The sequence below is a fragment of the Colletotrichum truncatum genome, assembly GCF_014235925.2.
Source record: "Colletotrichum truncatum strain CMES1059 chromosome Unknown Contig_0005, whole genome shotgun sequence".
NCBI lineage: Eukaryota > Fungi > Ascomycota > Sordariomycetes > Glomerellales > Glomerellaceae > Colletotrichum > Colletotrichum truncatum.
The window spans coordinates 4,375,033-4,398,262 of NW_027222402.1; the positions used below are offsets into that span (position 1 = coordinate 4,375,033).

A 23,230-nucleotide genomic window follows, 5' to 3' on the forward strand; every position below is an offset into this window, starting at 1 on the left:
AGACTTGGAAAGCCTTTCACAACTACTAGCATACAACTCATCAACGCTTGCTTTCAAGAAAATTTTCGTATCACAAGTATATATTATTCTAAGCATTTATATAGTGCTTTGTTTTGTTGTCCAACCACCTGCCAGCTTTGTTAGCACTCGACCGTAGGTCTTTTCCAGCCTCCACAGTCCACTAGTTTAGCTAGTAAGTTCTATACACAACATATCACTACTCTCGGCGTTTATTTTTGCCTACAGATCAATGTGCTTCGTTGCACAAATACCTAGAACTACATGTTTAAGTACAGATCCCTCACCCAACTTACTTACCACTACAGCCTACATGCTTCAGATTCGATGTGCCTAATCATTAGACCTGTTTTAGCTTGCTCGTGACAATAGGGTTCCGCTAACATGAGCTGAGGCTGCAAGACCATGTCGGGAAAGAATGCTCACTTATACAGCGGACTGGCAGATCGACTGTATCGAGAAAGTGACCAATCTTACTACATGAAACGACATAAACGGTTTACGATGATATTGAGGGTAGGCTGCAAGTCTTTTCAAGGTGAATCATCCTGTTGATGTTGTAGAGGAGCAAGGTATTGGGACTCAAGCTCAAGTTCCGATCTAACAAATGGTCAATCAATTTCTTACGATCCTAGTGGCAGGGTATCGACTGCGAAATAAAACCCCGATCCTGAGCTGTCCCGTTACTTTACTTCAGCTCTTCCATTGGGAGTTGGCCATTATCCCTGCACCTCCCTAGTGCGTGTACTAAGGTACCGAAGGCTCTAGAAGCGTGTGGGATTGCCCATAGTTAAGTTATGCTAGTGGATAAATAGTCCTCAGATGGCTCAAGAAGTAGGTGGGTACACGTTGTACTTGCTTTTATCAATTGATCCCCACGCAGTTTGGATCAATCAATTCCTCATTCTGCCTGTCAGGCGTATGTGACATTAGCGAATTGTGACACGTAGTTAAGGAGTTGGCAAGCTGATCACCCTGGAGGATACATGTGTGGATGGTGGATACCTAGATACTGAACACGTTTCCAGTTTTTTCGGCGGTCCATGTTTCCTAGCCCCGTACACTAGCAATCTAGGATCATGTCACGGTTGGAGTGCATGAATGTCGTCCCACTGGCAGAAAGCTGACTATTCAAGTGTTTAGTATAGGAGTCTCAAGTCAAATCCGTGTTTTCTCTCGTCATTACCAAATGCCCATCGGAGTCAACCCAATTTTCGGCTCTTGTCTTATATTTTCCGATCCTTTTGTTAACGGGAGACTGGGGAAGGTAACTGTGAGCTATCCTACATTTTCTCGATGTCAAATGGAGGGAAACTTGAACATTCAATCTAAACTCAACGATTGGTTAGATGTCTACCTTTACTTGATATACTAGCCTTTTCAACAAGAGGTAATATTACTAATTTGTGGAGCAAGAGGCTCATTCGCAATGCTTCATGGTTGGTACGTATGGAAAAAAAAGTATAAGACTAACATTGTGAGGTAAAAGTTATACTTTCGCAAGATTAAAATCAAATTCGCATCGTTGGCTATATTGTGGTCATTAATTCAATCAACGCTAAGATTAACACAGAACTCTTGGCGATATCCAAAAAAAAATCGCTCCACAATCTAAAGCACCCTGGTGTTTCTACTCGAAAACATCGACTTACAAGCTTGAAAAGAATTTTCAACTCAGTCGAAGAGTATCATGTATTACTGAATCGCAATTATACAATCTGCCGTCAACGGCGTCATGAACAGGCCTGTAGATCCTTACACTATGTTACCACCACGGTTCTTCTCAACCTCCATTCCAAACTCCCGCTGAACGCGAATTGCACCGAGACCACCCTTGCTCACAATTTGCTTTTGGCTATGGTCGTCAGGCAAACTCTCACTGCTATTGCCATCCATATCTCTTCCGTATACCCTTGTTTCAACACCAGAGCGACTTGCATTGGCGGTCTTCTTCGATGCTGTGTCCCTTTCGCCGAGTTCTAGATAGCTGTTTTTAACAGCAGCCGATGTGGCAGGGTCTTTTGAGGATTTGTTTTTCGAACCGGTGAAGGATGTGAGGCGTGAGAGGGCTCGCTCGAGAAGTGGACGGCAAGCTGGGAGATTGGCTACTAACATTCCGATGCCAACTTCTGCTTGTGCCCAGGCAAGAATGATTCCCAGGGCTTGAAGGAATTTCGAGGTATCATTCATAAGAAGGAGATATTTAAGACGAACAATGGGCGCAATCGATGCACTGGGATTCATTAGCGGTTGCAAGGATAGAGATGGGACAGACATGGTCATACAAGAAACCTAACCCAAGCAGACCAATAACCGAGGCTTTGACACGGTTGGCCATCTGGAGTTTCCATATCAGGGCAAATGGAAGAACAGCAAAAATCCAGTCGGTCGAGATCGACACAGCCGCAACAAGGAACGAAAGCGCAGTCTGAATTTCGCGGGGTTGGCAGGTGCCCTCGATGCTTTGATGCCAGTTTTTCCTATTGCGGTGAGCATACAGAAGATAAGCGAACCAAATATAGAGTACTTACTCAACTGGAGAGCATTGAAAGAACAAATACATGCCCGTACCTCCAGTGCAAACTGTGACCAAGGCGAGGCAAGTGTATATAACTACCTGCACCCAGCGTTGTCCATTGGCAATGCGTAGGAGTGTAAATCCGAGTGACCATTTAAGAGCCACTAAAGTAAAGCACCAGAACTCTTGGAAAACATAGAACCACTGCAGAACCAGTCAGTAGCTGATGTCAGTTTACAGCCTTTCTTCAACACTTACGAAGTATGAGTCAGCCCTTTGCTGCTCCGTTAAAGTCACATCAAGCTGCCCAACGCCGCTCCATGCCATACCGATCAATCCGACTTGGGACACTACCCATACAGGCTTTTTTCTTGTTAGTCGAACTTTTTGCGAAGCTTAAGAAAGTCTTACAATCGTCGCCGTCATGGCCCAGTCATCCGGTCCCCATGCCTTTCTCTGCGTCCGGATCCAGAATCGAAGTGCCATCGTTATGATATTAAATGGAAGCGGCACTAGCACGGCTGCCGCCATATCTTTCGACGTTGCCGCGCCCATTTTGTCTTGATGGGCTTGCTGTGACTGAAGAGCACTCTTTGTGCTCCACGCGTTGTCGAAGAAAGGAAGGGTAAGGAAAGAACCACAAAACTAAAGCATACGCATCCAAAAAAATCCAGAAAGGGTATAAGCAAGGAGAAAGCCAACGCCAGAACGACCTCTTTAATCACTTAATGGAGACACAGATCCTTTTTCAACAGAGCCTGCGCAGAGTATCCACCAACCCCAGCCAGCCCCAGAATCGTTACTGTGTGGCACTGTGGCAAGGCCTCGAAGAAAGCGAGCATGGAACAGCTTGCAAGCCCCTTGTATTGCACAAACTCTCCAGTAAGTACGGCATCTCGCGTGGGCTCCTTTTATTAATTGCTGAACTCACGCCGGTTAGTAATATCCTCGTCAAGCATTTCCTTATATGGTTTAAGCCGTCTTCCATTCGAACCAGACAGGCATCGAATCTGCCCACGCACTTCGTGTATTGGTATCTGCTAAGTTCATAGCTTTAAAAACAGAAATATTCTTTTTCTACTAAGAAAGAATGTCGTGTGTGTTGTGTTTGTTAGAGTGACTACGTCCGTATTCTTTGGGACACCTCCGTCTATGTGAGCTTATTGCTATTGAGACAATGTTTCTGATACTAGCGTTACTCTTAATACTACGCAAGATCGGGTTCGTGTGGGAACGGTAATTCAAATCAGCCGTCTAGTGTAGCACTCATTCCACTGTCTCGAAACCTTTGGACCCCATCTAAGAAGATCAATACTTGATGTGGCAGAGTCTTTCCGAGAACGGGAGACATTCTTCAACGGCTTCCGGCGGTGTCATCCTAGGTAGCGCCTTGGCACAGCCCCTAATGGTGGAGCCGGCCTTCAATCATGTAACGGCATTTGGTTAGCCGCGACTTTAACTCCATATGCAAATCCACACCTTCCCCTATTCCATCGATGAGTGCCGTTAGGCTACCGTACAAGCTAACCGAGCTTAGTAGTAAGGCCCATACTCTCCAGATACTGGAAAAACTATACTCACGATTGAGAAAAAGTCGCATTGTTGATATCTGGTTGATTGATACCCCGCAATCTATATGCAGAAGTTAGAACACTCATAATACTTAATAGGACATTACACACAACCCTTTGTGTTCATGGATACAAGAATGTTCGCACTATGGTGCTTCATGGCTACCTGATCATAAATCCACAATCACTCCTTACGAAATATTGAAGGAAACGTTGTATGTCTCCTAACTTTATCAACGAGGGATTTTCAAGCAGAGCCGTGTTTAGAATACTGAGGTACTGATGCATTCAAGGGTTACGACGTTTCACGATTGGTTTACGCATATTGAGATCGGCAGAGTGTTTTGGTAATTGACGTGGCTGCGTGGAGACTAAGAGTTGTTGATCCTGCTTTAATCCTTGTCTAGACTGTTTTACGGAACCCACTTCTAAGCGGTCCCCTTGCTCTGAGCCTGCGTACTACGAAGATAGAAAGACACGGCATTAGAGGCACCGGTTGAGGAACAGAATATAAAAAGAGTTGTTTATCACGTGGGGTTGAGGAGGCGTTCCCCACGCTATTGTGTTAATCATCGATCAGAATTACCATCGCAAGAAAATGACTCCTCCATTCAGGGTTTTCGAGGGCAAGCTTGCCATTATTACCGGCGCATCACGCAGTACGTATTGGATAAAATTGAGTTTCTTCTAACCTGGCCTGCAATAATTCACTTGACCGTAGCGTGAGAATGATTGACTAACCGATTAAAGGTTTTGGGGCTGTGGTCGCCGAGCATTTCGCTAGCAGAGGTGCCAATGTTGTCATCAACTATGCTACCGAGGGTTCAACGCCAAAGGCTCAAGCGCTAGCCAAGAAGTTTGAGGAACAATACAACGTCAAGGCACTCCCTGTTCAAGCGGACCTGAGCAAACCTGAAGCTCCTCAGCAGGTTGTCGACGCTGCAAAGTCATACTTCACTGATGCGTCTGGCCGTTTCCAGATCGACATAATCGTTAACAACGCCGCTACAGTCAATGCCCAAGGCATTGACCAGCTTGACATCAATCTCTTCCAAGAGACTTTTGACCTGAACTGCAGAGCTCCCGCTCTTCTCATTAAGGCAGCTTTTCCCTACCTGCCTACAGACCGCTCTGGTCGTATTGTCAACATCTCTAGTGCCACTACTACTTGGGGTGTCTGGTGGCAGACATCCTATGCTGGCACAAAGGGTGCTATTGAAGCAATGACCCGGGTGTGGGCGCGCGAGCTCGCAGAAAGAGCCACGGTCAATGCCGTTGCTCCTGGACCAATGGATACCGGACTTTACTCTGGCCTACCTGACGAGCCTCGTGAGGCTCTTCGGCCCCTTAACATCCTTACGCCACTTGCAAAGGCTAGGCCTGGCGTTGACAGTCAGGAGGTCCTTGAACTAGCCAAAAGCATTGGTGGTCGTCCCGGATATCTTGAAGAGGTGGCAGGAATTGTCGGTGTTGTGTGCCTGCCCGAAAGTGGATGGATGACTGGTAACTTGGTAGGCGCAAATGGAGGAGGAGCTTTCGTCCGATAAGCGACATGATGAGATATTGCATAGCATGGCGGTGTTTGGAGTGAATATATTCTCTCTTGTTTCAAGCGTGGGCGATTAGAGCAAATTACCACAACCATCAAAGTGTTGAAATCAATTTTAGCCTTCATGAATGTGAACGAATGTACCCTGCATCTTGAGTTTCTCAATTGGCCCTAACTAAGACTTGTTCTGCATGGCGTGGTGGACAGGTCCTGGGAGCCAATACGCACCCCAGGTTGAGGAATATATCTAGCCCAAACGATGATAAACTCTAAATACTCTATGCATCATAATAAAGTTACTATGTATATTAGCTGTTATATGTTTCCATGGTTCTTTACGAGACAAGGTTCGTGTGATGCCATTCTACATAGCTATACATATCAATATTATCCTAGCGAACCATAGATATAAAGAGATGTTCACATAGCTATCAACTCAGTGCGGATCCCTGGATTATGTTAATAATACTCATGCGGATTAAATGCTAAACTTATTCAAACAAAAGCTTGCATTAAAGACGTTGGGCCACTAAGATTAGCGAAGTCTAAGTTTCTTCCACTTAATTCCCGCCATGAATTTTCATTTACCCAACTGTGAGGACAATGTTGATGCTCTCTGAATATTTTAAGCCTACTATGTCCATCTGATCTCTCCAAGGTGCAAATGGTTGATATCTTTACATGCGTGCTTCTACACATGTTCTCTCTCTTAAATCAAGTCACTTGCTCATACTATTTTCCGCCTGGTCGCTATGTCCATAGTTCGTTCCATCCATTTGATTAAGAACCCAGCAAGGCATTTATTAGATGTCATCTTTGTAGGAGGGCCTTGCCATCGAGTGTAGGAGAGTGGCTCGTAGCTTGTAGAGTTACAAGCCAATGGGACATAGAAATTGTAACTCCTCGTATAAAATGCTTTATCTTGTTTACTAGCTATTTGAAAAAACTAAGATCTCAAAATGGCTTGGGCCGTGCCTTCTGTTACGTGGCATTTGGAGACAGAGAAGTTAAAATCGGGTTGAACAGCCAAGGCTAAATGATTAATGCATGCTTAGTATCATCATCATTCAAGCATTATCGAATCTCTACTCGGATACTTAAACTTTGCTGATTACCTCTAGATCGAGGGCTCTTTATGACTTGCAGTAACTCAGTTTTACAAATTCACCACTACATAGAACTTCCATAAGCTTGATCTTATGAGTTCGTAATAAGTACTTTACTTATAACACATTGCATGACAATATCCCATCGAGTGCTGTCTGACTATAGTACGTCAAACCCGCCTTGGTTTCCTATTTTTCCCTTTACAATAGAGATTCAAGATAATACATCACAATCGCTTTTTTTTTTTTTTTTTTTTTTTTTTGCCACTATCCCATTGACTGCTGTCTGGCAACAGACACATAGGTCCCAAATTTGTACCCAGTTCTTTTCTTCGTATGAAAGGGATACATAACGTTATGCAGTGCCCTCTACGTTCTCCTGCTGCACTCTTGTAACTCTGCAAGGTTGTAGGTACCTCTGTCGTAGTCGGAATATATAGATAACGGAAGTACCCTCCTTTAGGATTATTTGATTAGCTATAAAAAGTCATCGCTGGTCTTTGACTAGCTAGTCCCCTTCATGGGCATGTACCTGCTGCCAGACAGCAGTCAATGGGTTACTATGCAAAATAGTACGCCGACAACATCTCTGTAAAAACTAGTACCATTAAATTGACTAGAAATTTTGGAAAATCGAATTGCTAATTACCGAGACTATTTAGTTAGACAATGAGGGTTTAAGCTTGCCGGAAGTGGCTGTTGTTTACTATGACAATACACTGCAGTCACGCCGCAATCGATGGGATACAATAGTGTAATATTCTGCTACATACCTTAGTTACAACAGAACACTTTCCGACATTGAAATGTATTACAGACTATAATCTCTGGTGCCACGGCGCTTTTGCCTTAGAGCCCTTGTGTGCCAAGGCGGAAGTTGACAAATGAAATAATAATAATGACTAAAATAAAAAATCCTTTTGGCTTTGGTAGTGTGCAGGTAGGTTCTAGCAAAGCTGTCAGAAACAAGGTTCCGCCACAAAGTTTTAGGGCCACCAGTTGTGGATAATCTTAAAACCATTCCCTGAATGTAAGGAACTATAAATGTCCAAATATGGACGATCCATCTACTTCATTGTTTGGACCCTGGGCCGTTCTCGGATCTTTTCTCGATTCAAATTAACCACTTCACAAAACTCTGTCGAGGTAGGGTCCTCGTGGTGGCCGATACGTGCCGAAGCTCATGTGCCCCGCACGCAGTTCATCCGCATGAAGAGGTCGATCCATAGTTTAAAGTAGGCTTGTCCTGCACAACAAGCTTGTTTCAAGGCTTCTCTAAATTGCTATTACTGAGTTTTCGCTTCGAAATTGTGGTTTTCCTTGCTAGCATTGCATAAAAGACATACTAATGCCCTGAGTAGAAACGTATTTTACTAGGAGCCTTTGTGTCTCCTAAGGTCATACACAGACCAATTTACGTTAGCAGAATGTCTAAGAAGACTTGATGAAAATGAACAACGTTCAACATCTTCCCTATGTCGCTGCGATTTCATTATTCGCAATCGCTTCATTCTCTGAGTCAGGATCGATAAGTAAATATTTTTTCGGAGTTATTGACTCAATTGCAAAGGCCAGTAGTAGATACCTCCGAGCAAGGTGGCAAGTAAGACATTACAAAGAATGGAAGGCCCACCGCACACAAATAGCCGAATTTCCGGGTTTCATGCGAAGACTAAGTCATCCAATTCACAAGTGGATGCAATAAATTTACATCCAACACCTTAGTAAAGATTCTATTTTCCTAGGGCGTGCAGGTTCGAGCCCACCGTGGAATAAAAGAAAGACCCTATGGGCGACAAAGGAGTTACACTATCTGAGGCGTCTGAAGCTTTGTCGTCCGTATTTCTTTGCTAGGTTCCGTGAGAATATTTCCCTTAGCAAGACATGACGTTATGGTGTCTGGTAATACTCACACCTAACGGAGGCTAGCGGCCCGACAAATACTTGGCCCCTTAGTTTCGGAACACGGATTGTTATTACAAGTTATGCTAGAAGAGGAAAGTCGCACCCATTAACTCGATTATCACCTTGGGGTGCATCAAAAGTAGTATTAGCCTCCATCGCTTCTGCAAGAAACCCACTGGTCTACATTACCCTATTCCATATGTATGTCGCGGTCTTTGCGGAGTAACTGACAGACAAGCTCCAAACCCCGGATTCAGCATCTTTGTCCCGTCGGCCTCGGCACCAAAGCGCGTTGACTAAGTCGAACGCACATCAAGGCCAATTAAAAGATTGTGTGTGCGAATATGTCCGCCTTATTTCCCTTAACCTCGCTTGGCGCCACCCTTTCGGTCCTTTTGCCAAGCACCCCACTAAAGTTCTCGCGCATCATCCGATGACTCCGTTATTTACCACTGAAAAAGATCGGTTCACTCGGCCGAGTGGAGTACAACACCTGCTCAAGTGTTCGGATTGTGGCGTACCCTCGCAAAAGTTCCTGGGGCGAGCAACTTAGCCGGACAGAACTTTTGAAGTGGAACTCGTATATCGCCTCCAACATGTCGGAGTCGACCGAGGGTAAGGGCATTATTAGTGATTAGTGTCGATACTAATGGAGGCTCCATGCTCCCCACTGGTACCGTTTGACCATTTCTTGAAAATTTCTTCTTCTTTCCTCCCTTTCAATCTTGGTTCAGCTCACGCGTCGGGTCTTGACTTCAAATTGCGTAAACATGGCCCAGAACCACGAGGATACGGTGGCCGAGTACGTAACAGGACGCATATCGTCGGCTTTTGGAGAACAGGTCACTGACACTTCGTATCTGTAGGCTCCACGAGACGTTCAATGAGCGCGTGCCACACGACCTTGAGAAGAAACAACCACTGTCAGACAAGGCAGACGCTGAGTCTGGTCCTACACCTGACGGAGCTGAGCCCAATGAGTACGAAAAGAGCACCCTGCGTCGCGTCGGAGAAAATCTTCCTGCTTCCGCCTTTCTCATTGCGGTTGTTGAGCTTACGGAGCGATTCACCTACTACGGCGCCCAGGGTCTGTTCCAGAACTACATCAGCAACGATGTTAATGGTCTTGATGGCCCCAAGGGCCTTGGAATGGGTCACCAAGCTGCAACAGGCCTAAATCTCTTCTTCCAGTGGTTCTGCTACGGTATGTAAACAATCTTCTATTATGTAAACCAAAAATTGAATCCATGAGTCTCGGTTGCAAATACTAACATTTGCCTTCTTAGTCACGCCTATTCTTGGAGCCATCATTGCTGACCAGTATCTCGGCAAATACAAGACCATTCTTGTGTTTTGTGTTTTTTACTGGGTCGGCCTTATTGTTCTTTGGACCACCTCACTCCCAGTTGCCATGGAGCACGGTGCTGGCAAGCCCGGCTACATTGTTGCGATTATCATCATTGGCCTCGGCACTGGAGGAATTAAGTCCAACATTGCCCCATTGATTGCGGATCAGTACCAACGCCGCGTTATGGCTGTCAAAACTGAGGAGAATGGGGAGCGTGTTGTCATTGACCCTGCCATCACATACCAGCGCATCTACATGATCTTCTATTGGTGCATCAACCTCGGATCCCTCTCGTTGATGGCAACGCCGTTCATGGAGAAGTACAAAGGGTTTTGGACTGCTTACCTAATGTGCTTCTGTGTCTTCAATGTAGGCATTGCTACGTTGGTATTACGCCGTAAGACGTTTGTCAACCGCCCACCCCAGGGGTCTGTTATCACAGATGCGTTCAAGGCTTTGGGAATGATGATTGCATCCCGCAATATGGATGCCGCCAAGCCCTCATGGCGAGCGGCTAATGGAAAGGAGAAGCCCGTTCCTTGGAACGACCACTTTGTTGAGGAGCTTAAGAGAGCTCTTAGGGCCTGCAAAGTGTTCGTTTTCTGTAAGTTACAATGCGCCCGCCGTCTCAAAGCATTTTACTAACTGTACCTCTAGATCCAATCTTCTGGGTCTGCTACGGGCAATTCTCGACCAACTTCGTCACTCAGGCTGGCCAGATGGATGGTCATGGCATGCCCAATGACTTCATGCAAAACTTCGATCCCATCTCCATTCTCGTCTTTACTCCCATCCTCGAAAAGATTGTTTACCCCTTGCTGCGTAAGGCTGGCATTGAACTTAAGCCGATTATGCGCATTACCATTGGATTTTGGCTTGGCGCCCTTTGCCTTGCGTATGCGGCTATAGTACAACACCTTATCTACAAAGCCGGTCCCTGCTATGAGTCGCCTGGCAACTGTCCTGAAGGCATGCGGGATGGAGCATCTCTGCCCAATAATGTCCACATCGCAGTTCAAACTCCTGCCTACATCTTTATTGGACTCTCCGAGATTTTCATCTCGGTCACGGGCCTTGAATACGCCTACACCAAGGCCCCTCCGAGTATGAAATCGTTTGTTCAGAGTATATACCTCTTCACCAATGCCTTTGGATCTGCTATCTCCGAGGCCTTGGTATCTGTGGCAGTGGACCCAAAGTTTCTATGGATGTATACAGGAGTGGCATGCTCCGCATTTGTGGTTGGGTTCGTATTCTACTTCACCTTCCGCCATTACGATGATGAGGAAGACAAGATGTATGACCTGGATCGCGACCAACCTGTTTTGACCAACACGGGCGTCAAGCAGACCGAAACGGAGGATTAAACTGCAGCAAAGAGTGTAAATCTTTTTGCGGGTAGCCACAGGCGTGGTATCAACGAAATGTCGTCATATCAAAACGTGTATAATGCTTGTCACGATGTAATTCAGATGTATGATATTGATTTAACATGCTTGTAAGTCAACTGCAAGCCCTTGTAAATAATGTCTCGCCTGCGCTGTATTATAATAAGACTACTTATTACCTTGTAACTTAATGCCTTTTACTTATAGGCTTAGCCCTACTAAACCTCAACGTTCTGTGACTCCCGCTCCAGTCCATAGTAGAATGCCCTTATCGTCGAAGAATTCATAGACGCCCTGTACAACTGGCAATGGAAACCGATGTCTCGTATTCTTTGGGTATACTAAATACGGATCTTATCTAAGGAGCTAAGACCAGCGACTTTTGTGTCATGGATAATGTTAAAACCAATTTAAAAGCGAAGCCAAAGTAGAGTAGAAAACATGTATTACATATGAATCTGTTGCCATACCTCAAGCGATAGATAAACATTTATTAGTGCTCTCATGAGGCTATTTAGTCTTTGCCTGTAGAACTTCCTTTTCTTTACATTCTGTTTGATTTCAATGTCTATTCAAGTCTGTACTCACAATGATGTGTGTATGAGTTTTGATGAGAATAATGATTACGTCAACTAACCTGACGTCAGGTTGAACTTGTCGTACGCATTGGTGAATAATATGTGATGGCATCATGACATCAACCACCCGGCCAGTCAATATCCATTGTTTTATTCCGTTAAAACGAAGATGCAGTCCGCTTTTGAGAATCTTAGTCTCATTCCATCTATAAATTTCTTTTTCGTTGTACCAGCAAATCCACGGAAATACGAAAATTGGGTAAATTAAGAAACCTACATAAAATTCCAACACATAATTGTTTCCAAAATGGCCGATGCTAGAAAAGGTGGGGACATTTTTGACATGGCCAAAGATGGCACGAAAAGTAAGCAAGTCTACTTCCAATCCCGAGTACCTATAATTAAAACAAAAGAAAATAGTTCCTGGCGATGCCGGAAAGCAAAACGTCATCAAGTCTGTTCCCAACATACACCAAAGAGATGGAGAAGCGGGTGGTGGATTCGGAGCTACAACACTGCATGAAGCTGCAGATAACTCCTCTCTTGCTGCCGATGAAGGCAGACCTACGGGGCTTGGTGAAGGAATTACTGGAACTGGCAATGCCATCCCCCAATCGGCTGTCGGCAAGCCTGGTGGTAGAGGAGGAACACAAGGCTCTGAAGACATAAGAGCTGCCACCGGGGGGTTTGCCACGAAGAATGGCCGATCTAATGAAGCCGCTTGAGCAAATTTTCTATAAGTAAAAAATATAGTCAATTCATGAAGTTTATTTCTTATAATCCGTTTCTGCAAACAAAATTCCCCGGATGGTTACGAGATAAAAAAATAGTAGTGTTAGCTATCATACTTGTAGTCGCGAGTATCTCTTATAGTACTAAACACTATGCGCGGCACGCCTCAATAATCTCAAGCAACTACTTATTATTACTCAATAGTACCAAAGAACGCAAGTATTAATCTACTAATTAGGTTTGTAGTCCGAGTCTTGGCTAACTGCCCCCCGCCTGAGATCGAATAGAGGAAGCTCAAAATATGGAATAGCTTGAGTTGAGCCAGACCATAACATTAACCCAAGTCTTTAGCAGACTGCAATATTAATTAGAAGACTACGATCCTATCAAGTCCTTCGAAATAGGTGGGGATGCATTGCACCCAGTTTTCATTAACTTTTTAACGTTAGTAACAGAGATGGTTAAATCAGCGTTATCGCCGTCTATACTTCTTCAGCGACGCTCATTTCCAAATCTAGCAACTTTGGCTATTGTAGAAATGGCCTTAAATAACATTTGTTGAAAGTGAGTGCCTGCCCTATATGCCTGGCTAAGTACACACAGTTAACGGTAGACAGCGGCAATCGGAAACGAAGAGAATTTTTCAAAACACTGACTAGGAAATAAAAAACCTACATTAAGATGCCGAAACGATTATTATCACAAATTACTTAAAAAGCATGCCACATATATTGTTAAGTTTATTACTAATTAATGTTCTTTAAATCTATTTAAACCGGCATACTGAAGCACGTAGAACACTTCATATATGTTAGGCCCATTAGTCAACAGGGCACAGGGAATAGATATGCATAAAAAAGAGAGGTATACGCGTAATCGTGCGTAAATCCACAGTTATAACAAACGTTAAATGTGGCGTAGCACTTAGCGAGGCCTTCGGGTTTTTCGCATGCTGCCCAAAGCAGGACTGATAATCACTCTACACCAGGTCTGCTTTGTACGGTTCCAGTTTTCCGTCGCGGATTTACCTGCTTAGATAGCGAAGTATTTATAACGCTGTTCACTTAGCCATCAATGTGCTCTTCGTCATCTCCTTTTAACCGCTTCTCAACGAGGAAGCGTTAGGGCAGATGTCGGTCAACTACCTCAAAACGATTTATTATGAGGAACTTATTGTTGACTTGCTCTGCCGTTGTGGTGATGCATGCTCTCTTGTAGTGGTATAATTGTTATTATGGCCCTGGAGCATCGGAGTCCCTGGCGCCCTGATCCCCGTTCTCAGAAGGCAGCCGTGTAAAGGCCGAAGAATCTGTGTAAGGATTAAAACATAGATAGGCACTACTCATGCAGCCACTCGTATTCGTTTAAGGCAGAATTGATTTTCTTCAATCCAAATTTGAACAGATCTTCCGCGTTTTGGTACAAATTAGCTTCCTTTTAACCAGGTCTACTTTGACCCAAGGGACTCGATGGAAACCACTAATGAAGACGAGATGCTCCGGCTTCTGCAAAGGACATTACTATTTTTGTTGTTTTTCTGAACTCGCCCTTTCAGAGTTTCTTTGATTAGCAGACATCAAAGCACACAGACTATTATTCACTCAGCCAGAAGGATTGCCACTTAAATTCTTCTCTGATCCAGCTCTATCCTTACCGCCCTTACACACTGTGTAGAAATATCTAGCTTGATCTAGCTTATCAACCGCTTGCAAATCACAATGTGGAAACGAAAATCAGTTGATTCCACTCTAACTCTATCATTCAAGGTAGTTTTGGCCGTCTTCTCTAGTTTTCTAAAACAATATTACGCTTCGAACGACTCCGAGCTGTACTCCGAGCTTCTGTGTTGGTCTGCTCTGCCAGTTCTTTCTCAAGGAGCGAACTGCTTGCAGAAAATGATTAGCAGCGAATCAAAATCGCTTTTCCCAGGAAACAATACAATTAGTACATCCTGTTCCACGTCTTCCAAATCTTTATGGTTTATTGCTGTTGCTATTACGACCAGTAGCCTCTACAGAGCTGAAAGCAAAGCTGCAATCGCCTTATTGGTAAGTAGTGCTTGATATCAGTACAAGGCTCTCTAGTGATTAACTATAACTTTTACTAATTCTAAACGATCCTCCAGCCAGCGTAAATGCCATTGGTACAACATCTTTCAGAAACACATTACGGCACGATTGGAACCCGATTCACTTAGAATTGTTCGATCATGTTATTCGACAATATGGCACTTTATCTTCGAAACATTCTGGGGAACCACTTTGTTTGCGTTGTTTTCCACCTTGACCTTCACAAACTGGGATATACGCCCGTTTGTGCTAGCTGGCATTCTGCTTTGTGCTCTCGGCATCGTTTACACGACTTTTTTGCACGGCAGCAAACACAGCCAAAAGCACATTCTCTCGGCTAGTAATATTCCTATCAATCCTCTAGCTAGCAGAATAGTTGTTCTTTTGGTAGATTCACTTTTCCTTGAGTGCTTAGTGTTTGGAATGCCGAAGGGTGGTGTTCTTCATTCTATAAGACTAGGTTTGTGTAAAGCCTTGTCATGGCACTTTGTTATTCAGACATCCCAGATTATCTCTTGGACCATTGCTCCTACAATCGATGTCTTTAGCATAGGCTCATCCGCTAGGCCACACATGCAGCCCTCAGATTTCCAAGCTGTCTCACATGTTGTCGTCTGTCTCATTACCATTGCCCATTGTGTGAACACAGTCTCTCGGCGGATAAAGGCTGGTCGAACACTGTGGGCTTTGGGGCTTATCCCAATTGGTCAATACGTCATGGCAAAACTACCCGTACTAGCTATCGACTCTGCAGCACGCAGCTTTGATAGTCACCCTTCACTACATCCCGCCGAAATAATCAGCAAGCTCGCCGAAGAGAAATTCAAGAGAATGCAGTAACATCAGTCAAAGAATTACACAGAAGCCCGTACCGAATACCAAATTCGCTATGGCAAAACACCTCCACCTGGGTTTGAGGCGTGGTACGAGTATGCAGTGGCTCACAATTCGCTTATTATTGATGAGTTTGAACGATTTACGAGTCTATCTCACCGTTCTGGAGCATGAGTGGCGAGGAGTTTCTCAAAGTCATGCAGGAGGTGTATGAAGCTCCGGGGACAATGAGCTCTGGAGTTGTACATTTTCCGGGAAACACACAGAAACCCGCTGTCACCATCCAAATCGGACTTATAACAGACATATTCAGCTATTATTAAACAAATTGATGAAAACTGTCCGGTTGGATACTCTACCGGATATCAAATTTGTTATCAATCATCTTGACGAGCCTCGAGTATTGTTACCCCCATTAGTGGCCAAGGATGGAGGCAAGCACTCATACGGTACCGGTCAAGTCATTTTGGAAAATTTTCAGGCCGCGACGCTCGGCAGAAAGACTTACAACACTGCAAAGGTCATTCTGTAGACGCCAAAGTCACAAGACCTAGACCTCAGCCTCTGGATACCTATGGTCTGCCGTTTGTCACCGATCCACAACTTGAAAACGATGTTTGTCAACACCTTTCGAGCATTGACCTACATGGACTGGTGGTCGGGCCCCAACTCCTCAGACTCATCGAAGGCCTGGTTCTGATTCTTTCAACTGGGGCACCCTCCAACATCAGCGACATTCTCTTACCGAGTCCAGCATATATGGAAAACGAGTTTCTGTGTAATGAATACCATGATATAGACTGGGATAGGAAACGAAACAACATTTACTGGGCTGTATCTACGACCGGTGGACTTGCTTCTGACTCGCAGTGGATTAACTTATTGAGAGGGTGAAATCATATTTTCCTAACACAAAACTTTTCGATGTCGCTTTTACGAGAATTATTCAATGTAAAAGAACACAGTGCAGAGACCAGCGCTCATACTTCGCCGTTCGTAGTTGGGCTAACAATAACGAAGCATTTAGCTCCCGTTTGGTGTTTGATACTGATGGGAACGGAATTAGCGGGAGGTTCTATAAACTTTTAGCATCGAAGTCAACACTAAAGCAGACTATTCTCAGAGAGTGGCATGACAACCGTCTCATGCCATGGGTTCACGATATTCCAGTAAGCTTAGGCTGGAAGAGCTTCTGGAACTAATTGCATATCCTACGTTATCTAATACAGGTCGAGAAAGGGCTAAGGTAATTGCAGATAAAGGGCGGGAATGGTATAAGATGGCCTTTCGAGAGGTTGATATGACTATCTATATATATCGACTGCTCTCAGAGCTGGCGAGACTACAAGATTCTAGGCGAGAGGCCTCACGATTTAAAAACATCGAGGAACAACATAACCTATAAAAAACTTCTAACAGTTTTCGTCTAATCTTCTGGAAGCATATATCATCGTAGGATAGGCAAACGCCTCTATAGAGATCCTAATCAGCAGGGTTTGTAGTCAAGGACGCAAGGGGACGGATTTAAGCCTATGACTTTTTCTTTTTCTTTGTAAAAGTCGTAATAATCAGTGACTATCTTACTAACATGGCAGACTATCAGTCAAGAAACGCTGTTCAATTATTCTTTTCCCAGTGATTCTCACCTATCAGAATCAAAGAGTTTCCAAAGACGAAAGTGACACCACTAAATACGTAACCCTCTAATTAAGTACTTAGATAATGGAGGAGCGAAAGCGCCATACAGTCAGAAGCCTAGGTTCTTAGAGTATCAGAAGGCCTCTGTCGGCTCTCATCAGAGCAAGTGAGATCTTGAGGTGAAATGTAGGCGTGGTAGCGTTTGGTATGCAACCGCTGCCGGCCAGCACATTGAATTCCACTATCCCGCTTCAATAGACGAGACTAAACCGTTTTATACTTCTCTTACCTAATTCCGCTAAGATAGACAATGGGAGCATTGTTAAGCAACTCTAGCTCTTTAATTACTAAGAATCTATAACTTTGTCAAAAAGTCGGTCGATTTCTAAAAATCTTGTTGTCCGTTTAGATCGGAGGAAGTTATACAGTCCTGCTGCAGGATTGGTTGAAACGTCACCTCCGTGATGACAGCTCCAAACCCCGCGTAAAATGCGGGGTAATTGAAAGTCTAAATGCTGTGTGTAGCATCATCCAATGTGATGGAGGGATCGTCGTAAGGATTTCGTTGTGATGTTTCATCAGAAGAAGCCGAATACCGCACTCCTCCGAAATAGCCTAGTTATAAATATTATTCGAGCCTTGTCAAAGACAGTATAGGTGAATTTATCAAAAGCAGAAAAACACAAGCTATTATTGATAGTTTCGGAGACCTAAAATTCCTAGCACAACCTAACTTCTTAAATTTCAGATCATGGCCGAGCCTACAGTTCTTATCATCGGCGCCGGAACGTTCGGTATTTCCACAGCCTACCATCTCGCTCAGACCTACGAAGACCCTAGTCGTGTAACCGTAATTGACCGCCGCTGTCGCATTTCATCCCCCAGCACAACAGATCGCGCAGCCGCCATAGATGTCAACCGTATCATTCGAACAGATTACGTTAGCCCACTATACTGCAATCTTGCCAATGAGGCCATTCACGATTGGTTTTGGAGTAAGGAATTGGGTCACTTCTTTCATAAGACCGGTTGGATAGTGCTTGATCAAAAGGACAACAACTTCACCAAGAGCGTTCGTAGGACGTTTCAGCTACGTGGTTCCGATTACACTGAGGATGTTGACTGTAAGGACTTGGGAAAGCAATTTGGATTTCTGCAAGGGTTGAATACAAACCTACTGGGGAATGGCTATTTCAATCCAGAAGCCGGATGGTGTGATGCTGCTTCCGCAACTGCAAACTTCATGGCTGCGGCTGAGGCGAAGGGGGTAAATATGATAACGGGTGAAGTTACGGAACTATTATTCGACTTTGAAAGCAGGAAGTTGGCAGGAGTCATGACTACTACTGGACAGAAACTAACGGCAGATAAAATTGTAATAGCTGCAGGTGCGTGGACGAGCAATCTTGTGTCCCCAGTCGAGGAGGCCTTAGGGTTGGTAGAACGGGATCGCATCGAGAATCAAGTCAAGGCAGTTGGGAGACTGTCAGCTTATTATACGCTCTCGGCAGAAGAGACAAACCATTTGTGCGAAGTCGGTTTGCCGGTCTTAGCATATGCTGGGTGGGGCATACTTACTCCACCATCTCACGACAACCGAATTTTGAAGATTAACGATCTGCGGACGGAGTTTGTCAACACAATTACCATGCCTTCGGGAAGCCAAATTTCTGTACCTTCTGACCAAGGACAGTTTGGCGTCTCTGAAAAGCTGAAAAAAGAGGGTACGAAGCTCTTGGATATGATGGTGCCCTTGCTTGAGAAGGGTCGAAGTCCGGACCGTTGGCGTATTTGTTGGGATGCCAAAACCCCGACAGGAGACTGGCTTCTCTGTAAACACCCCTATTCGGAACTTCAAAATCTGTTTCTGGCTGTGGGTGGTAACTTTAATAGTTACAAGTATGTCTCGACAGCTCCTACGTCAGCCCTTTCTAGAGACACACCTCAAACTGACTACACTGGCTACAGATTTTTGCCTATTGCAGGCAAGTACATGTGCAATGTATTAAATGAAAGGAGTAATGGAGCTGAAAAAGATAAAGCATGGTGCTGGAAGAAAGAGGAGGCTCTTAAAAACAGTGATCCCAAGGAGATTGGCTCCGTGGCACGGGCAACGGCCTTACCTGAGCTTAAATCTTTTGAAGATGGAACCCGGCCAAGATTATAACATTCATATGAAAAGTTTGAACTCTAGACGAGTTTTGATCTTCCTCAGAAGGTGGAGTACTTTTTGTTAAATTTCATCTAGTGTAGCTAAAAGAGATAAAAGAAACGCTATATTAACCGCAGACCGCAGAGACCCATGAACTTAAGAAAGTTAAAAGCCACTTTCAATAAGAAAGGCTGTATTTATTATAGCCTTTGGCTCAGTACCTGTTCAACTATAGGTAATAGAAGTATTCTATTAAAAAGTATATAAGAGAAATCTATTACAAGTGCTAGATATAAGAACTGACTTTAAATCACCTTAATGGACTACTATTAGGAAAGTATAAAAGACTAAGACTAAGGCTTAGAGGACTCTTGAATTTTTTAAATAAGGTAGTAACCTAGGTAATATAAATTTTTTAGAATGGTTCTCAAATCTATTTAGTCTATCATCTTACACTTCTACTAATAATCTATAAGTTTAAATAAGTCTTAAATCTCTTATATAAATGTTCTAACGCTATTTTTGGTATGTATACCGAGGGCCCAGTGAGCTAAGAATCTTGAGTTCCCTCGGCGCAACATAGAGAGGCTCCGTTGCATCGAAATAATCATTATAATAGTCCTTAGTCATTTGATGCTAAAAGATTAGATACTTCATTAGCTGGATGTTTAAGTCATGGCATATGATCTTACTTACCTTCATGATCCAGTCTAGAGGCTCAGACCTAACTGACTATTAGAAACAGTTCAAAAAGTCTAGAATGGCTTGATACCAGTGTGTGACATACCATTTTTCGATCCAGGTAATGGTACCTGGTGAGTCATGGACCTGATACATTTCGAAGTACAAAAGGTGAGACTCTTTCTTCATTTTCTCGATAGTTGGCTCTGCTGCTTCCAGAAATCTAGAAACATCTCTAGGCGCAACATAAACAGTAACCTGAAAAACAGTTGACATTCTAGCGGTATATTGCTGGAATTTGCTTGGTTGAAACCCACAATGTTTGTTGGATGTTATTAGACGAAGTTGTGAATCATCATTTCCAGAATGCTTGGGCCTTTTAAAGTCCGCGATAATAGTTGCTCCGTGCTTGAGCTCAGGCGAAATAGTGGCTTGAGTAGTGAAACAAGTGATGTTTCAAATCTACCAGACTAGGAAATGAGCTCTCCTAGTACGTAAACCATGTCACCTGCGATAGAACTTTATTTCCTTCATGCTGGAGAGCTAAGTTGGGTGTGACGAACTAGGCACATAGTAATTAGGCTAGAAAAGAGTGAAAAAGTAACATAATCTTAGGGGGAGGATGTGCGTAGGTATATACATATTAATACCTATGTGTTGTATGTTTTCCAGATATCTAATGAAAAAACACCTCACTCGGCGAGTGCGATGAGTATTGAAGTGTTCGCCGGTTGCGAAAGTAGCTTGTATCCTAGAAAATAAATCAGTTTTGCTAATAGGCAAGCTAGATAGTTTTAAGAAAAGAGACCTTTTAATACCAGCTAGTATTGTTGACTGTGGGTTAGCTAGCCCAAGTAGACATCTACCAAGAACTACCATTGATCACAGAAGAGAAAGTAACCGTTAGAAACAAAAGAACAGTAATAGAAGTACAATGGGTTGAATGCTGGCTAGAAATAGGCCACAGATAACGAGAATGCCAAAAGTTGGCGTGCTTCGGTCAAAAACAGGACCATTGCTGAAATGAGTTTCGATTTGACTAACTGATCGTAAGGGTTTATATGACTGAATCAAGACGAGTCAAGCCAAAGGTTGCCATTCTATTTGTTGCATGGGCCACCGTATCCAGATCCTCGTTACGGGAGACATGGTATTATAAATGCCTGACATTAAATGGTCTGGCCAACCTTCTAGCATCCACACACCATCCATGTGTTTTAGCAGTACCACGAAAAAGGCAAAGAACGCCAGAGCAATGTTCTCTTTGGTTTGCAGACGTTGCATGAACTCCTCCGAGACGTGATATAGCCAGGCAAACGCAGTTTGAGCACTTATCGGGCGACACTTGATGTCGTCATCGCCAAATACGGCCGAAAAGCATGTTGTGAGACGATGAAGGGCTTCGACATACACAATTCTGTCAACGCTTGCTGTGTTCAAGCTGTCCAGCGTTGCACAACGAAGATCCACAAGCGCTCTGCTCCAAGATGTATTCAGTTCTTCTGGAGGCAGCTCATCTAGATTCATTTTTGCAATGCCGTACATAAAAGCAAGCGGTCTGTCTGAAGAGGGCATACCCAGGTGGATGGATGCATCAGCGACAGACCTTAGACCGCGAAAGAAGATAGGCCATTGTGAATTGGTATCATTTGTAAAGAGAAGGTAGTTATTTTCTTGTGGTCCCTCCGCGAATGTGTGCAAACAGGTAAGCATGGTAAACACAAACAGAGGATCGCAAGATTGGTCGTCAATGGCAATCAGATGTGGTGTTGCGAGTTGAATGGCCGCATTCCAATGATGTGTTGCTTTTGTCTTGCGCCAGCTGTGGCTTCCTGCGCTCTGTTGAACGCGATCCATGTGCAACCCCCCAATTGCAAGAATAGCTCGGAGAAGAAACGGGTAGGAGAACGATAGCTGAGGTACAGTGACATTCCAGAACCCCTGAGTGACCGTGTCGGGGGAAAAAGTTGTGGAAGTATAGAAACAGTAATGGTGGAAGAGGCTCAGGTCTTGCACGTCCATGTTGAAGCCGGGGCCGCAATCGTCCCCCGTTGTCGCTGGACAATCGCGAAGTGGGGCGACAAAATGGTCGGTCTGACAAGGTTTGCCAAGTGTGGACGAGGGCGAAAAAGTCTCTCCAAGGCTGCATACCAATGACCTTTTGATGCAGTTGGTACAGTTCGGTTTCTTCTCATCGCACTTGCATGTCGTAAGCTGGTCGCCCTGGCGCCTCGCATAGAAAAAATAGCGGCTTACTTACCTTGATCCTTCGCCTCTTGCAGAAACTGCAGCCGCCTCTAGACTTTCGGTGAGATCTGCGCATGCCTCTGTTGCCCATAACGCTGCTGCCTCCATTTTGCGGCATAGTGGTGACTGACCATAAGTTAGAATTCAAGTGAAAATAAATTAAATGCAGACCAGCACATAATGATAAAAAGAAAAAAAGCCGATACAGGTCTCTGCTATGCCAAGGCACTAAGTGGCTGAGTCGTCTTGGCGTTGGGTAGGCCCACTGTAACAACCATGCCGACAGTAAATCATCAGGATCCAACCAACTGAACGAACACCCAACCAGTTATTACAGCAATGATCATAAATAATAGAAATGTTGTGATGATAGTGTCAACGCTCACTAAACAAACGCCGACGGTGTGCGTTTCATATGGGTCCCGTAAACATACCTCGCTCGCTGCAAGTATGGTTAAGCGCTTTTTCACACATACTAGTATAACGTCGCACACCCACTTCTCGCACACCCCCACATTTCGCACACCCATAAATCGCTCATGTAGAATTTTACCCTCTTCAACATTCTTTAATATCTTCACCACTTTTACAGCGATTATTATAATTCTTTGAATAGTTACTCTTATACGCTTAATGGGCCAGTATACGGAAACAGAAGTCAATCAAGCTCTCAATGCAGTTGCAAGTGGGCAGAGTGTCCGAAAGGCAGCTCATGATGCTGGAATTCCACCATCAACCCTCCAGTCTCGATTAAAGGGTTCACAGGCAAGAAATGTAGCTTTCTCTAGCTTCCAGAAGCTATCTCCAGCACAGGAAAGTCACTTAGCTGAATGGGTGCGTATCCAGGCGGCGTTAGGGCTGCCGCCAACACATCAACAACTCAAGGAATTTGCCCA

At 44.2% G+C, this 23,230-nt stretch overlaps 7 protein-coding genes across 7 annotated transcripts; 4 read left to right on the plus strand and 3 right to left on the minus strand.

Moving 5' to 3' along the window:
• Window positions 1-1,773: 1,773 nt before the first annotated feature.
• CTRU02_209250 (cation-transporting atpase 4) lies at window positions 1,774-3,091 on the minus strand (the record flags this gene model as incomplete). Its single annotated transcript, XM_036732804.1, has 5 exons — window positions 1,774-2,251; window positions 2,304-2,498; window positions 2,550-2,740; window positions 2,795-2,899; window positions 2,948-3,091. The coding sequence occupies 5 exons, from the start codon at window positions 3,089-3,091 to the stop codon at window positions 1,774-1,776; spliced, it is 1,113 nt and encodes a 370-aa protein (XP_036575443.1).
• Window positions 3,092-4,705: 1,614 nt separating this feature from the next.
• CTRU02_209251 (short chain dehydrogenase) lies at window positions 4,706-5,654 on the plus strand (the record flags this gene model as incomplete). Its single annotated transcript, XM_036732803.1, has 2 exons — window positions 4,706-4,766; window positions 4,858-5,654. The coding sequence occupies 2 exons, from the start codon at window positions 4,706-4,708 to the stop codon at window positions 5,652-5,654; spliced, it is 858 nt and encodes a 285-aa protein (XP_036575442.1).
• Window positions 5,655-9,437: 3,783 nt separating this feature from the next.
• Window positions 9,438-11,382, plus strand: CTRU02_209252 (MFS peptide transporter; the record flags this gene model as incomplete). Its single annotated transcript, XM_036732802.1, has 4 exons — window positions 9,438-9,469; window positions 9,534-9,871; window positions 9,954-10,619; window positions 10,673-11,382. 4 exons carry the CDS (start codon window positions 9,438-9,440, stop codon window positions 11,380-11,382), a joined length of 1,746 nt encoding a protein of 581 aa, XP_036575441.1.
• Window positions 11,383-12,288: 906 nt separating this feature from the next.
• Window positions 12,289-12,706, plus strand: CTRU02_209253 (uncharacterized protein; the record flags this gene model as incomplete). Its single annotated transcript, XM_036732801.1, has 2 exons — window positions 12,289-12,346; window positions 12,402-12,706. The coding sequence occupies 2 exons, from the start codon at window positions 12,289-12,291 to the stop codon at window positions 12,704-12,706; spliced, it is 363 nt and encodes a 120-aa protein (XP_036575440.1).
• Window positions 12,707-18,005: 5,299 nt separating this feature from the next.
• CTRU02_209254 (L-pipecolate oxidase 2) lies at window positions 18,006-19,421 on the plus strand (the record flags this gene model as incomplete). Its single annotated transcript, XM_036732800.1, has 2 exons — window positions 18,006-19,153; window positions 19,223-19,421. 2 exons carry the CDS (start codon window positions 18,006-18,008, stop codon window positions 19,419-19,421), a joined length of 1,347 nt encoding a protein of 448 aa, XP_036575439.1.
• Window positions 19,422-19,922: 501 nt separating this feature from the next.
• On the minus strand, window positions 19,923-20,363 carry CTRU02_209255 (uncharacterized protein; the record flags this gene model as incomplete). Its single annotated transcript, XM_036732799.1, has 3 exons — window positions 19,923-20,042; window positions 20,103-20,130; window positions 20,194-20,363. 3 exons carry the CDS (start codon window positions 20,361-20,363, stop codon window positions 19,923-19,925), a joined length of 318 nt encoding a protein of 105 aa, XP_036575438.1.
• An 804-nt stretch (window positions 20,364-21,167) lies between these two features.
• CTRU02_209256 (retinol dehydrogenase 12) lies at window positions 21,168-22,425 on the minus strand (the record flags this gene model as incomplete). The annotated part of the gene is made up of 2 exons (XM_036732798.1): window positions 21,168-22,286; window positions 22,348-22,425. 2 exons carry the CDS (start codon window positions 22,423-22,425, stop codon window positions 21,168-21,170), a joined length of 1,197 nt encoding a protein of 398 aa, XP_036575437.1.
• Window positions 22,426-23,230: the final 805 nt, after the last annotated feature.